The sequence below is a fragment of the Triturus cristatus genome, chromosome 4_1 (assembly GCF_964204655.1).
Source record: "Triturus cristatus chromosome 4_1, aTriCri1.1, whole genome shotgun sequence".
NCBI classification, from domain to species: domain Eukaryota; kingdom Metazoa; phylum Chordata; class Amphibia; order Caudata; family Salamandridae; genus Triturus; species Triturus cristatus.
Window position 1 is genome coordinate 366,146,123 of NC_140585.1, and position 16,175 is coordinate 366,162,297.

Here is a 16,175-nt window from a genome sequence, read left to right on the forward strand (position 1 = left end):
AGACCCAATGAGTTCCGGTGGGGTCCCCTGCGCTCTGGGCGCTGGCTTGCCGGCGGAGTCCCTCGAGGGAGGGGCAGGTCTTTTGCTCCTGGCGGAACTGTTCTTGGGTGGGCCCCCCTTCTTGACGCCACTGAGCCAGGCCGGGAAGGTCCGGGGGTTGCGCGACCCCTTCGGCCGTTGGTTCTGGGGGGTTGGCCTCGTCGTTGTCCTCTACTGGGGCGACCGGGGGCGGAGGTGCTGGCCATTCTGGGTCTTCTGATCGGGGGACGGCACGGGCGGCCATGGACCGGGTGGTTACGCAGGCCCAGTCCGGGAGGCCCAGCATCCCCAGGTGCTCTCTTCTTTCGACGGTGGCCCACGGGGAACTCTCAAGGTCATTCCCCAGGAGGCAGTCCACGGGGGCATCATCCCGGACCGTCACCTTCAACAGGCCGGAGACCCCTCCCCATTCGAAGGGGACGCAGGCCATTTGACACAGACTTTCGGAATTGTCGGCTGAGCGGACGGGGCAGAGAATGTTCGGAATGATCTACTCGGGCTTCACCAGGTGACAGCGGACGGCCGTCACACTGGCGCCTGTGTCACGTAAGGCCTCGGCCCGACGTCCATTAATGGTCACCCACTGGCCATATTTCCGGGTGTTGGCGGGTAGGGGAGCCCGCGGGACCATGTCTTTTCCCCCTAGGCACGCTAGAACCATGGCGGCCGGTTCCCACTCCTGCTGGGCCGGCTCATATTCTTCCTGTTCCTCTGATAGTCGTTCTCCCCCCAGGGCGGCGGCAGCTACCTGGCGGGGCTTTGGTGTTTGGTTCTGCGGGCAGCTCGGGTCATTGGCGTAGTGGCCGACTCGCTGGCATCGGTGGCACGTGACGTTGGCTCGGAACCCCGGGCGCATCGGGGGGTTGCCCCGGCCGGCCGGGGGCGTGGTGCTGGCCACAGGTGTTGCCGGGATGGTGTCTCTCCCTCGCCCCTGGCCTCCTCCTCCTCCCCGGGACGGTTCTGGCCTTGGTTGTTTCGGTTTTGCTCGTGTGGTCCTCTCCGGCCCACTCGGGTGCTTTCCCATCGGTCAGCTTCGGCGGCGAGTTGCCGGGGGTCAGTCAATTTACTGTCGAGGAGGTGCTGCCTGAGCTCGACGAAACAGTTGTTCGACAGGTGCTCCCATACCATAAGGTTAAAGAGTTGCTCGTAGGTCGTTACATGGCTCCCCTTGATCCAACCCTCGAAGGCTCGGCTGAAATAGTTGACGTACTCCACCCAAGTTGTACCCGGGATCCGGGTGCAGTCTCGGAACCTCTGGCGGTACATCTCGGGCGTGAGGCCGTAGCGGGTGAGGAGGGCAGCCTTCATGTGGTCGTAGGACGACATCTGGTGATCTGGTAGCTGCAATAGGGCATCGCGGCCTTCGTTGACGAACCTCCCCCATAGTCCGCCTCCCCAATCACTCCGGTCGATCCGGTGGGAGGTCATGGCGATCTCGTAGGCTTTGAACCACTGTTGTATGTCGTCCTCTCGGACATATTCTCGGACAACATCCTTGGGGATGTGGACTTTTTTCTCGGTTGCTCCCGGGGGGTGCGGTCGCTCAGGCACCCCCGGTTCTTTATTCTGTTTCCGAAGTTCTATTTCCGCCAGTTTGCGCTCGTGTTCGAGTGTTATTCTTTTTTCCTCGAGCTCTCTCTGTCTCTGTTTTTCTTCTCGTTCTTCTCGGAGCCGCAGATGTTCTAGATTTAGTTTCTGCTCGGCTAACTTTAGTTCACCGTCCATCTTGAGTCGTGCCATTTCCAACTCATGTAATCTGGTTCTTTCTCTTTCTTGGATCTCCTCCTGCGAGAGGCCCGTTCCCCGCTCCTCGGGAGCCGTGGCGTTCCCCTCTGGTGCGACACTGTTTTGGTCGGGTGATCCGGCGACCCCAGTTTCTGCCCACGACTCAAGGGCGCGCTTCAAATCGTCTTTGGTACTCAGGCCGGTGGTAGCAATGCCTAGTTCCATGCAGAATTGTTTAAGTTCGCGGTGGCTATATTCTTCCAACTTATCCATTTGGAACTTTTCAGTGGAACCGCTATCTTTGGCTGACATCGTGGTTTTGTCGTGGGGTGAGCTACTCTCTGTACGATTACGCGTTGATTCGGATCGCGCCGCTGGCCACCAATGTTAGACGGACCGGGAGGGTCGGCCGAGGACAATGGGAGAGGTCTCCGGGGAGAGCCGTCTCCAGCGGTCGTACAGATAAATAACTTCCCCCCCCACAGACAGGCACCACACAAGGAGAAGATTCAGCGTTCTTTATAGGCAATTTCTTACGGTACGATGAAATGGTACAAGGAGGTCTGGACTCAGGGGTCCCCTCGATTCAAGTCTCTCAAGGTGGGGAAAGGGGGTAGCGGGACAGTCTGGTTACCAGTCTGGTAGTTGAGATGGTATGGTGGATAGCTCACAATCCTCGAGCTCGGTGTTCTAGCTGGGACGGGCCGCGGCAGCGCCAGCAGGTCCTGGTGAAGATGGTCGATACACGGTCCGCGGCAGCGCCAGCAGGTCCCGGTGAAGATGGTCGTTACACGGTCCGCGGCAGCGCCAGCAGGTCCCGGTGAAGATGGTCGTTACAACGGGCCGCGGCAGCGCCAGCAGGTCCCGACGAGGATGGATGTTGCAGAAGGCCGCGGCAGCGCCAGCAGGCAGGACGATAGTTCCCAAGGTAGGGCTACGGCAGCGCCAGTAGTCCGTCAAGGCTGAGTTCTCTCGGTGTCTCTCGACTCCAGGATACAACTGTCGTCCTGCTCCGGAGCTGCGCTAGTTATAGGTCTGGCGCCCTTTGCTGTCCGGACCCTCGCACTTGGAGGTCGGAGGGCCCGGGATGAAAGTGTCCAGACACCCAGCAGGGGGTGGAGCCAGTGCCTGGGGGAGCTGGAGGCGATCGGCACCTGGCGGGGGAGAGCCCTTGACGCTTCGTTCTCCCATTGACCTGCCAAGTGGTCCGCTCACCTCCTGGGTGGATGGTGGTGCCGGGATGTCGGGGCCGGCCAGGCCCAGGGCTAGGGTCGGGTGGAGGCCACGCGGCCTCGTGGTGCAGGGCCCAAGATGGCGGCTTGATCCGGCCGGGGGAGCCGGTGGTGGCTCGGTCCCGTGACACATGGAAGTCCGGGGGCAGGAGTTCCGTCGGGGGACGGGGTGAGGGTGATTCTTGTGGGTCACGCCTGGCGGGCCGGGGCTTGGGCCCTGTCGTGCGGGGAGGGAGCGAGCCCTTCGTGTGGCCTGTCCAACATTTCCTATAAGCTGAGAATGTTTCACCGCCTATAGCCACAAGGTAAGAATCAAACAACTTCCTCCATCTTTTCCAGGGAAGTAGAGGCTCACCCTTCTCGCAAAGAAATGCTGGGGGTTGACTCATGGAGGTTGAAGACATGCTGGCAGAGTAATTCAGTTAAATTAAAAAAATAAGAACAAAACAAGAAATACCTCGAAATATGTAGAGTTGTGCCCAAATTTGTAGGAGATCCAAGAAAATTCAATTGCGTGAAAATGCGATGAAGACGGGGCATTTGTTTCCTCACGCGTACATCTGTTACCAAGGAAATATCAAACAAAGGAAACAAAAGATGGCGGCTTGCGCGTAGCGCGATGACATGGTTGCAGCGTGAAAATGCTGATGACAAAGCGCAAGGATGACGCTTGAGAACGCTGATGATGCGGGCCGCTGCGTGAGCTCCAGCGCAACCACCAGCGTGAGTCAAGAAGGGGCCATTACAGCGCAACAAGTACAGAAAACTAAGGTACAACTTCACCAATTCGTGATAATCATGCAGTCAGCTCAGGAGTCACCAGTAGTATAGATCTGTGCAGTCAGGTCAGGCATCAGCGGGTGTTGAGATAAAGTTGTGGCAAAGAGGTTCAGCCGAAATCCGTCAGCAGAAGTCTGTGGTTTCACAGGGGAGTTGGTGGTGAGCGCTTGTCCCTCACAAGCATTGCTCGTCACCAGTGTTGAAAAGATAGACAGTGGATAGATTTGAAGCTGTTTATTAAGTAATGTCAGCACCACCAACAGGCACTGCCAGCTCGTCGGTCCCCCAGTCTCCAACTGTCTCATTAGAGACATTACCATGGAGACTAGAACCCCAACACGAGCTGGAATTCAGAACATAACAAAGTAAGCTATTACAACACCTTACCCTGACAAGGATTGCGGTTGCCACTTGACATGGGCTCACACCTCAGTCAACCATTAACTTAATTTTGCAGAGCCGGGATTTCAGGAGTGCGTAAAAGTGCCATGACATTTCATTTTTAAGGTAAGCATCTTTTTCCAAGCATGGTAAAGGTGTTCCTCCTGAAGAGAGCAGCTTTATGAGTCCAAGATAGGTAAGGATAGTCAGCATTAAACTGTGAGTAGAAGGTCCTTGTTTTACTGTCTGGTTGCTTGTGGAGAGAAGGAACTACCCTCTTCTGCTGAACACACACCATCTCAGAAAGTACCTGGTTATGAATTTCTCGGCGATGTGTCTGACTGCATAACATCCAAAGTAAATAATTACGTCATACTCATAAAACCCTCAAGGAGATTTTTGCAAAATATAATATCTAGTTTGTCTGGCTATATTGCTAACTATTGAAAAAGAATGATGTTTTGCATATATTGATATATCATACTGGTTTTCCCCTTTCCTCCCTCACTCCACGCACCTCCATTAGCTTATAACCCTTCCAACATCCCATTCCTTCCGTCAAGGTTCTATTGTAACAGTTAGAGGCTAACAGTTACTGGATGTCAGATTTGAATAATGCTGTCCTCTGACCTTACTGAATAAACGTTTTTACTGGTCCTTACCTGGTATATTTCATCGCTTTATATCTAATAGGCACAGTTTCAGTAATTAAACAGGCATTTGCAATGCAATAGCTCTCACATTTATAAGAGTTTGAGCTATTGGCATTGTAAAATTACAATGCCTTTTATTTATGTTTTGGTTTTAAAACAAATAAAAGGCATTGTCATTTACAATGTCAGTAGCATAAACTCGCATAAAAGCAGTGTGTGGAGTGCAGCAGTGTGCGGCGTGCAGCAGTGTGCGGTGTGAAGCAGTGTGCGGCGTGCAGCAGTGTGTGGCATGCAGCAGTGTGAGGCGTGCAGCAGTGTGCGGCGTGCAGCAGTGTGTGGCGTGCAGCAGTGTGTGGCATGCAGCAGTGCGTGGCGTGCAGCGGTGTTTCGTGTAGCAGTGTGAGGCATGCAGCACTGTGTGGCGTGCAGCGGCGTGCAGTGTGCGTCATGCAGCAGTGTGCGGTGTGCAGCAGTGTGCTGCATGCAGCAGTGTCGTGCAGCATGCAGCAGTGAGTAATGCAGCAGTGTGCAGCATGCAGCAGTGTGCGGCGTGCAGCTGTGTGTGCCGTGCAGCAGTGTGTGCCGTGCAGCAGTGTTTCGTGTAGCATTGTGCAGCGTGCAGCAGTGTGTGGTGTGCAGCCGTGTGTGGCGTGCAGCAGTGTGTGGCATGCAGCAGTGTGCGGCGTGCAGCAGTGTGCGGTGTGCAGCAGTGTGCTGCGTGCAGCGGTGTGCGGCGTGCAGCAGTGTGCTGCGTGCAGCAGTGTGCGGTGTGCAGCAGTGTGTGGCATGCAGCAGTGTGTGGCGTGCAGCGGCATGCAACAGTGTGTGGCGTGCAGCAGTGTGCGGCGTGCAGCAGTGTGCGGCGTGCATCAGTGTGTAATGCAGCAGTGTGTAATGCAGCAGTGTGCGCAGCAGTGTGTGGCGTGTGGTAGTGTGCGGTGTGCAGCAGTGTGTGGCGTGCAGCAGTGTGCGGCGTGCAGCAGTGTGTGGCGTGTAGCAGTGTGAGGCATCCAGCACTGTGGCGTGCAGCGGCGTGCAGCAGTGTGCGGCGTGCAGCAGTGTGCGGCGTGCAGCAGTCTGCTGCGTGCAGCAGTGTCTTGCAGCATGCAGCAGTGAGTAATGCAGCAGTGTGCAGCAGTGTGTGGCGTGCAGCAGTGTGCGGCGTGCAGCAGTGTGTGGCGTGCAGCAGTGTTTCGTGTAGCATTGTGCTGCGTGCAACAGTGTGTGGCGTGCAGCAGTGTGTGGCGTGCAGCAGTGTGCGGCGTACAGCAGTGTGCGGCGTGCAGCAGTGTGCTGCGTGCAGCAGTGTGTGGCGTGCAGCAGTTTGTGGCATGCAGCAGTGTGTGGCGTGCAGCGGCATGCAGCAGTGTGTGGCGTGCAGCAGTGTGTGGCGTGCAGCAGTGTGCGGCGTGCAGCAGTGTGAGGCGTGCAGCAGTGTGAGGCTTGCAGCAGTGTGAGGCGTGCAGCAGTGTGTGGCGTTCAGCAGTGTGTGGCGTGCAGCAGTGTGTGGCATGCAGCAGTGTGAGGCGTGCAGCAGTGTGAGACGTGCATAAGTGTTTCGTGTAGCAGTGTGAGGCGTGCAGCAGTGTGCGGCATGCAGCAGTGTGTAATGCAGCAGTGTGTAATGCAGCAGTGTGTGCAGCAGTGTGTCGCGTGCGGTAGTGTGCGGCGTGCAGCAGTGTGAGGCGTGCAGCAGTGTGAGGCATGCAGCAGTGTGCGGCGTGCAGCAAGGTGTGGTGGGCAGCGGTGTGTGGCGTGCAGCAGTGAGCACCGTGCAGCAGTGTGTGGCATGCAGCAGTGTTTCGTGTAGCAGTGTGAGGCATGCAGCACTGTGTGGCGTGCAGCGGCATGCAGCAGTGTGCGGCATGCAGCAGTGTACGGCGTGCAGCAGTGTACGGCGTGCAGCAGTGTGCTGCGTGCAGCAGTGTTGTGCAGCATGCAGCAGTAAGTAATGCAGCAGTGTGCAGCAGTGTGTGGCATGCAGCAGTGTGCAGCGTGCAGCAATGTGTGCCGTGCAGCAGTGTGTGGCGTGCAGCAGTGTTTCGTGTAGCATTGTGCGGTGTGTAGCAGTGTGCGGCGTGCAGCAGTGTGCGGCATGCAGCAGTGTGCGGCGTGCAGCAGTGTGTGGCGTGCAGCAGTGTGCGGCATGCAGCAGTGTGCGGCATGCAGCAGTGTGTGCCATGCAGCAGTGTGTGGCATGCAGCAGTGTTTTGTGTAGCATTGTGCGGCGTGCAGCAGTGTGCGGCGTGCAGCAGTGTGCGGCATGCAGCAGTGTGTGGCGTGCAGCAGTGTGTGGCATGCAGCGGCATGTAGCAGTGTGTGGCGCGCAGCAGTGTGTGGTGTGTAGCAGTGTGCGGCGTGCAGCAGTGTGCGGCATGCAGCAGTGTGAGGCGTGCAGCAGTGTGAGGCGTGCAGCAGTGTGCGGCGTGCAGCAGTGTGCGGCGTGCAGCAGTGTGCAGCGTGCAGCAGTGTGAAGCGTGCAGCAGTGTGAAGCGTGCAGCATTGTTTCGTGTAGCAGTGTGAGGCGTGCAGCAGTGTGTGGCGTGCAGCAGTGTGAGGCGTGCAGCAGTGTGAGGCATGCAGCAGTGTTTCGTGTAGCAGTGTGAGGCGTGCAGCAGTGTGAGGCATGCAGCAGTGTGCGGCGTGCAGCAGTGTGTAATGCAGCAGTGTGTAATGCAGCAGTGTGCGCAGCAGTGTGTGGCATGCGGTAGTGTGCGGCATGCAGCAGTGTGCGGCGTGCAGCAGTGTGTGGCGTGCAGCAGTGTGAGGCATGCAGCACTGTGTGGCATGCAGCGGCGTGCAGCAGTGTGCTGCGTGCAGCAGTGTGCTGCTTGCAGCATGCAGCAGTGAGTAACGCAGCAGTGTGCTGCAGTGTGTGGTGTGTGGCGTGCAGCAGTTTGCGGCGTGCAGCAGGGTGTGGCGTGCAGCAGTGTTTCGTGTAGCATTGTGCGGCGTGCAGCAGTGTGCGGCGTGCAGCAGTGTGTGGCGTGCAGCAGTGTGTGGCGTGCAGCGGTGTGTGGCGTGCAGCAGTGTGTGGCGTGCAGCAGTGTTTTGTGTAGCATTGTGCGGCGTGCAGCAGTGTGCGGCGTGCAGCAGTGTGCTGCGTGCAGCAGTGTGTGGCATGCAGTAGTGTGTGGTGTGCAGCAGTGTGTGGCATGCAGCAGCATGCAGCAGTGTGTGGCGTGCAGCAGTGTGTGGTGTGCAGCAGTGTGTGGCATGCAGCAGTGTGAGGCGTGCAGCAGTGTGAGGCAGCAGTGTGAAGCATGCAGCAGTGTTTCGTGTAGCAGTGTGAGGCATGCAGCAGTGTGCGGCGTGCAGCATTGTGTAATGCAGCAGTGTGTAATGCAGCAGTGTGAACAGCAGTGTGTAGCGTGCGGTAGTGTGCGGCGTGCAGCAGTGTGCGGCGTGCAGCAGTGTGCGGCGTGCAGCAGTGTGTGGCGTGGTTTGTAAACAACAAGAAAAGCGGACATCAAAGGAAGGGTGGGAGGGAACGAGCATATGGGGTGTGAGTTCTTGCGAAAGCAGTCTGCTGCTTTCAAGTCCGATGCCAGATGCCAGCTTCGCGCTTGAATGCCTCACATGCACTAGCCATAAACCGCATTCCTAAGGTCTTGTGCCCTTTACTAAATCTCTCTGAATGCGTGAGGCGGCGCACGCGCAGGAAGTAGCTGGTGGCAAATGGAATGTGCGTGGTTGTGCGCGTGACCGCCACCCGATCCGCCTGGGAAGCCTTTGGGAGCATTTTCGGAAGCCCCTACATAAGTCTCGCCTGGCGATCGCTTACGCGATAGCCAGGCGAGACCTAAAAACATAGTCCGCGCTAATCCCCCAAAAAATCAGTTCGATCATTTTGGCGCCACAGTGAAGAAGTAGTCAAAGTCAAAGTAAGCTTTATTCGATTATTAAAATACAATCATAAAAGCACAAGACAACAAATATAAAACTTACTATACAAAATAAGCCAAATGCAATATAAAGGGATCAAGTGTACAAAATTTATAAAATCTAATAATCAGCCATCCAATCAAGAAAGTTAAAAAACCATACTTTTTCTGGCAGCAATAGATTTGAGGATAAACGTGGCAGTAAAAAAGCATATGTCTATCTCATTTAAAGAAAACAGCAGGTTCAGGGCAGATTTCACAGTACGAGACCCGTGTTTCTTAAAAAGTGGTTTCAGATAGGCAATACGCAAATGCACATACAAATCACATGTAAGGAGAAAATGTGTAACACTCTGTTTAGTGACTCCATCACATGGACAAAGGACAGTAGGGTATTTCCTCATTGATGGAAAAGACACCAAATGGTGAACAATACCTAATCTCAATCGGGTCAATACGAACCGATGTGAAGATCTAGTAACTTGAGAAAGGTACGGTTGAAACCAGAGGCGCAACTAGAGCCAAATTTCGGGGGGGGGGGCTGAGCAAAAATTTCGGGGGGGGGCTGAACTTTAAGCAATAGGCAGAGTGGAGCTGCAGTGGCTCTTAGAAGGGGTGAAACAACAGCGAGGCCTCATTAACATGCAAATGGTCTTTTAAAGACCTGTGAAGTGCTCGGGTGCGGCTGCTTTTTTTGCCCGGGAAGGTGTCTTACCCCGGGCTGCCACACACGAGGGAGGGGGGGGGGGGGCTGAAGCCCTTTGAGTCCAATGGGTGTTGCGCGCCTGGTTGAAACCCTACAGTAAGCTCCTGTGAGTAATGAAAAGCCACGGTTGCCAGTTGCATATTCTTTGAATGGCGGCTTTGGGCTTTTTCCCTTAAAAAAGTTTGTTTAAAATCAGACTTGGGCAGATCTGATGCATAATTTGGGTTTTCTAGGATATTCACCTTATAGAAATCCTTGAAAGCAGTAACCACATATTTTAACCATGGGATTTGCAAATATTTATCTAAACAGAGACAGTCCTTAATAATGCTTCTGTTAAATCCAGTCTCTTCCTTCATCCAAATCGACCTCCATAACATTAGTGGTTTCAACTCTATCAAGTCGGACAAGTGAAGAAGTATTAACACTTAAAGAAAAGTGGTAAAATAAATCATTACATTTGATAATATCCCGTTCCCTCCCTGCAAACAGATTATCACGTAGCGAGTGATCCAAGTTTTCCCAGGTGGGATCACTCAAACCCAGCAGTAAGAACGGTAGCACTGGGCGAGCCTGGGCACAGCCCTGGAATGTGAGCTATGAGCAGACGCCGGCATCCCAGCTACATGTTTCTGTGAGTTAGAATAAGGGGCGTTCCCATGGCCACGCGCTCAGCAGTGAAGCCAAGGCATAAGTGGCTGCCGGGCTGATCCCTGCAGGGGGCGGAGGAGCAGTAAACACGCGCGACGCCAGAATCCTAGTCTGGTCATCTGGGAACCGACCAGAGATTGACCCACCTGCACAAGCTCTCCAAAGTGACCAACAAAAGTGGGCGTGGCAGGCTAATGAAACCAAGTGGGCGTGTCGTGCTCGGGGAACAAGGTGGATATGGTTCGCTAGGGGCAGGAAGTGGGCGGGGCTCCGCGCAGGTGAGTCAGGTACGAGTCGCGCGCTCTGTAAACAGAGTGGAGCACGAGAGGAGGGCCCGGTGAGGGCACAGAGGGAAGAGCTCGCCTATGAAGCACATGTAAATCTCACGATTTTTGAAGTTACGGCAGTAGAACCGAGGACGAGCTGTTGTTCCACTGACTTGCTTGCAGCGTTCTTTTAATACGGGTGGTTTGAGGGGAGGCAGGGTTGCCGTTGTCAGCGCGTGGCAAGCACAGCACCAGTCGTACTGCCCCATGGGAGGAGCTGACGGGCGGAGGCAGTGCGGCTGGAAAACTACGGGCTTCAGGGCACCGACTACTTCTGATCCGTACTATGTGTTGGCTCCGTAAGGAGTTTTCTACCGCTGGAGTGCTGCTAGCCTTCTTCCGCAAGCCTGAAGGGAACTGTATGCACTGCTGTGCTGCTGCTGAATGCTTCTGGTCCAAGGAATATTCTGTTGCCTACTGTTGGTTTTCCAAGGGGTGTTTCTCATCGGAGAGCGGGATCGACAAGGAATGTTCAGCAACCGTAAACTCCTGGGAAGTTCCGTCTCCTGGGGTCTCCATTTCAAGGAGTTGCCCTGACACCAAGTTCTGCTTCCTGATGGAATTGCTTGGATCGGGGTCTCCAGGGCATGTTGTGCTGTGGAGCGAGTCTTCTGTAGGGAATGTCCTGTCGTGTCATCTGCTCTCACAAGAACACCAATGGTTTGAAGTCACTCATTCTCTCTTTCTGTTGCAGTTTTTTCTTTAGAAGACGAGTGTAAACGTACGATTTTTTTTATTTTATTTTTAGGAGAGCTTTTTATTATCAAACCAAACTCAAAAGGAGTTTAACTGGACTGTTGTGTGGCCACAAGGCTTCTTCGGGGATTTTGTGTGAGTGTGGTTTCTGACTGAGGAATACAAACTTTGGCCATGTTGGAGGAGTCTGAATCCACAGTGGTCCCTATTGGGCGAGAACTGAAAAGGGACACTAACGGCATCCGGCATGGAGCCATCCGCCATGTCCGCGCCTGCAGGGACTCCGGCATCGAGGACTTCAGGAGGAAAGCCTTCAAGAAAAGATCCGGCCCTGTCCATGATGGGTTTTTCTCAGAAGATTGTCCTGTACAGGACCGTCAGCCTAACGAGCCACCTGGAGCCAACGATGGGTCGGAAGCAGGTACAGGTCTCACCTTTCCATCTGCACCGCTTGCTGATGCCTGCATTGTTTATTGTTATTGCACGTGCAGTGGTGCCCTTGTGACACTTCCATAAGGATACTGGGATTAGGAAAATGATGTGCTCACCAGAGATGGCCCAGGTATAAGGATAGTTTAAGAGTTAATCCTCTGGAAGATATCTTTTTAAATGAAAGCTAGCTCGACTACCAAAGGTCAGAAGTTTCAAAGGCTGTCATAGGAGATGCTTTGAGACCTCTGAATAAATGACCCCAGTGTACATGTCAAAATGATCACCGTAGAGCAGCAGTGATGCTGTGACCTCTGAGAAGTAGTGGTACTGTTGCCATCGAAAAACAGTACTGCAGCGTCAGCGAAGCATTAGCGCTATTACAGTACGCTAGCACTATTCCCTCTGCTTCAAGCCATAGTTCGCACTGGTAATGCTGTGGTACTGTGGACTGTGTGGAGGTCTGCAGATCCCTCCTGTTTGTTGATCACTCCCTTAGAGTGCAGCAGGTCCCCATCAACACGGAGGCTTCTCTCACCCCTCTCTCCCCTCTCTCTTCAAAGTATCCCATCACTCCTCTACACTCTCAAATGACTAATTCATCCTGTAAAGTGCTGTGACACTCAGCAAACCAATTTCAATGCAATAGAAACTAAAAACTGAAATATAAAGCCCACAGAGCCGTAGTGTGCCTGGGGCTTTAGCGCTGATTGTGTGTGTTTGGGCAGTGGCAGACCCATGGTTTGCCCTTTCAGCAGTGTCCGTGCCGCAGGTCCCAGACATACATTCCCACGGCTGCACTGCCAGTTATGGTGGTCTTAGACAATGTAGATGCCGGTGGTGTGCCCCCCGCCACATTGATTGCTTTGCTTCAGGGGAGGAGTGACCATTAAGCCTGTGTAATGGCTGGTGGGCTGGCAGCATTAAGGGCTCTGAGGCTGGTACCCTGCTGGTTCAGCGCTGCTTCGCCATAGGTGAACGCAACGTACCTTATTAGAACATTGGAATATTGAGAGCTCCATTGAACACCAATGGAGTTGCTCTGGGCTTAGACTGGTACAAGCCGCCTGGTCCAACATTCCAATGCTTGTCTTTGTTTCTCCCTTTCTAATTTACAACAATATTCCCCCAGTGGGTGGAATGTTCTAGCCCTTCTGCCTCTGGCTAAAAAGATGACTAAAGGCCCTCTTCCTCATTACAGGCTCTAGCTGCTCGGGTTCAGGCCCTTTAACAGCCTGTATAGCTCTCGTGGCGGGGAATACGGCATATTATCCCCCCTAAAGGTGTCTAAACATGCTTCTAAAGTTGCATTTTACTGAACACCATCCGTGCAACAGTAGCTCAAGCATAATCACTCTGGGCACTGCATAGCTCATGTGCGCAGTGCTGGCAGATAGACATCCCACCAGTCTTGAGGCTTCCCAGCTCACATTCCAATTCTATCCCATTTATTGGTCTGTACCGATTTTCTGCCCACTCCTTATTACTGCCTATTCCTGCTGTTTTAGATCCCTGCTTTTTTGCGTGCCTCTTCCCTGCTCCAACTTACTGAAACTAAGCCACCTTGCCTCTGTTGTCCTTTCTAAGACATAAGGTCTGATGTATCTGTGACAAATTTTGCAGTACTACCCAGTCAGAGCTAGCTGCTTCATAATAAATGCAGATGTCCTGGGAAGCACTGTAGTATGTACTTCGCAACACACATCAGGATTTGCATTGGAAAGTTGTCTGTGGTTCAGTAGTGTGCGTTGGCGCATGGCAGTCTAAAGTGTGCAAGCACAGGGAGAGGGGGAAAAGCGCCATAACTTATTAGGTATGGTGCTGTTCTGCTCTTGCACGTAGCGCAGCAGCCTAACTTGCTGCGTTGCGTGAGAAGTAAGTTAATCTGGTGCAGGATTTTTAGTGGTATGGGGCATAGATTATCTGGAAGTTTGACTTGCTGAGTCTGTGTTATAACCAGCATTTTAAAGTAACATTTGAAAATATATGCACATCAAAAACAATGTAGGCAATAGATGGGAAACACAATTAAATAAAATATTGGAGGTCAGATCTTTTGGGCAGAAATGTTAGTCTCCAGAAAGTTCTCCCTCAGAATCCACTCCTGACGAAATAATGCAAGCTCCTGCAAGTGTAAGAAGTCCCAGAAAACATAATACCCTATTACTTTAATATTGAACGTAGTTCCTCAATTTTTAAAGTTCAATACATGCACATTACTTGTTTTTAAATCAGTATGTATTTCTTCAGCTGCACTGGATGGCTGTGAAAGGCCATATTGGTCTATCTGCCCTATGTTGTCCATTTATAATGTAAGAACCTGAACTGCCTTGATACCAGTTTTGCCTAAAGTTAAAGGCTAGCACCTGCCGGATTTCTGTTCTTGTGCGATTAAATCTGGGAGAAAAAGGATTTTTTATATGTTTTTGTAAACTAATTCTCTTGTATTTCAAAGAATTAGAAATCCAAGTAGAAGTTTTTTTTGCACATTTCTTATTGTTCACTCTTAGTCTCTTAAGTGCCCCTCTTAGAGACTGCTGTTCCAAGGCCTTTTGGTCTTATGTTCAACATAGGGACGATTTGCCTTTTTGAGCACCCCTCAAATCTAGAGTGTGGCCATTTTCCTACTCTCATGTTATCTTTGAAATATTACCTTTTTTTCCTCATAAAACTTTTTCAGAGAACTGTTCGAGTGCCTTAGGGTTTACAGACATCAGTTGTTGTCTTGGAAGAGAGGCGGCTGAACTGGGCTATAAAAAGCTCAAATAAGCACCTTGCAAAGGTGCCAATTACTTTTGACGCTGCACGAAGGGTGCTTGGAAGACATGGACATGTTTTGAATTCTGCCAATGACGTTTCGTTGTTAGAGAGATCACAGTGTTTATGTCTGTACTTTGTTGCTCTTTCTTTGCTAACACATGTGCAATATAAACATTGTATATAGTGTTGCCAATTGAAAAACCTCAATAAGGAATTTTTGTAACTTTTTTGAGTAAAAAAAATCTTTAAAGTACAAGCCAGGGAGTTGAAGAGTTTTATATATTACATTGTGCTTTAGCTTTTAAGACGCCTCCTAAGAATTCTCAAAATAGGTGATTCCAGCCTTCCCATCCCCCTGCCTCGATATTTGCTTGGATTGGGACTTTCTATGTGCTTTCCTGATCTGCCTACCAGTGTGCTCTCACAGTTCAAAAATCTAGGATGTAGCATTCCCGCTTTCATATTCTCTAAATAGCAACTTTCATTACTTGTGTCATGGAACTCATTTACCCTCCAGAGTTTAATCAAGGGAGTATTGATACCTTCTAAAAAATGGTTAAAAATCTAATTTCACCTTCTGAATTTATGAACAGCCTTTCTCCCAAGATTGATATGGGGGTGTTTTTATTTGAATATCACCCAAGTATATCATTGCAAACACCATTGTTGGATTGCCATTCTGGATTGCTTTCCAAAGATGAAATTAGGCGCACATTGAGCAAAATGCAGCCTCCTGAACTTGCAAGAAGCCCCTTCGGTGCAAGAGCTGGCCTCTGTATCTCTGGCTCCCGGCCAGACTAGCGTAGTTTGAAGAGCATCCACTTGCCATGGATCAGTGAAGGTTTGCAACAGACCCAAATGACTTTTTGGCTTTTGGCTGCAAATGTACTTCAGTTGGAAGTGGATGCCAGGCTCTTGGATGGTTGTGTTTACTGTTCTGTGGTTAGTCGTCGACTGCTTGTGAGGCTCTTTGAAGTTTAGACTATATCCGAAGTCTTGGTACCCTTGCCAACGACACAATGATCCGGCTTTCTTGGGCTGCTGTCTGTTTCTGCTCTCTGGCATCTTTCTCTTGATTGTTTTCTTCATCATGTGTAAAATTCCACCAAAGTAGTTCAGTTAAGTGTGTCTTGTCACCAAAGAGCCACAGGGAGAGTTCAGTTTAAGTGCTTGACCCGATCATTGTCCTAAGCGGTTGCCTTTTAAGGAGGAACTCCCTGTTTGAGTACACTGCCCGTGCTCTCGAAAGGTCGTACGCTGATTAGAGCAAGTTGTTGTGTAAAAAGATCTCCTCCGGTTAGCAAAAGTAGACCGTATTTGACTCCACAGGAAGTGTCAGCATGTGAAGATGAGCTCCTAGTGACCACTGCGGAGCCCTGAAACCTCCAGGGCAGCAGAGCACCGTCCTCGTGCGTTGCAGTGACTGACCAGCATTAAACACAATAGCAGGTAACAGAGATTACTTTTTGGTGATCTGACACTTTCTTATTAGCAGCACCTGTGGAATCCTTGCCACTGCCCTTTCTGTCCCTTCCTGATGGATTATGAAGACAGAGCAGGAATGCCAAGTAAACAAGGATGTGTTCAGTTTTTCTTGTTTCCACTCCTCAACTTTCTAAAGCCTCAGCAGCAAATAGTGGGCTGCTGGGGTTCTCTGGGTGGCTGAGAGGGTCAATCCTGTGATGTTATCCTAGGCCAGTGGGCTCAGGATCTGTCTTCTACGTCTCATGGCACTTTGGTGATTCAATATCCATGTTTCCCAGTGGTTGGATATAATCTGTGTTGCCCTGCTGGTTGTTCCCTTCTGCGTCGTTGATTGTTGTATTTAGGGGAGTATCAATTCCCTCCAAAAATGTATGCGGGATAAAAGTGAGGTTTGCTTATCCGGACTGCAGAGCAAAGTGGTGACTGGG

General features: G+C 51.9%; 1 protein-coding gene across 1 annotated transcript in view; it reads left to right on the top strand.

Moving 5' to 3' along the window:
• The first annotated feature begins 10,342 nt into the window (after window positions 1-10,342).
• The window catches only part of FGD4 (FYVE, RhoGEF and PH domain containing 4), a 597,812-nt gene continuing 591,979 nt past the window's right edge, over window positions 10,343-16,175 (top strand). Inside the window, exon 1 of the mRNA XM_085652397.1 lies at window positions 10,343-11,494. Within this exon, the coding sequence (XP_085508523.1) occupies window positions 11,248-11,494 (247 nt within the window). The 5' untranslated portion in view covers window positions 10,343-11,247. The remainder of the gene's footprint in view (window positions 11,495-16,175) is intronic.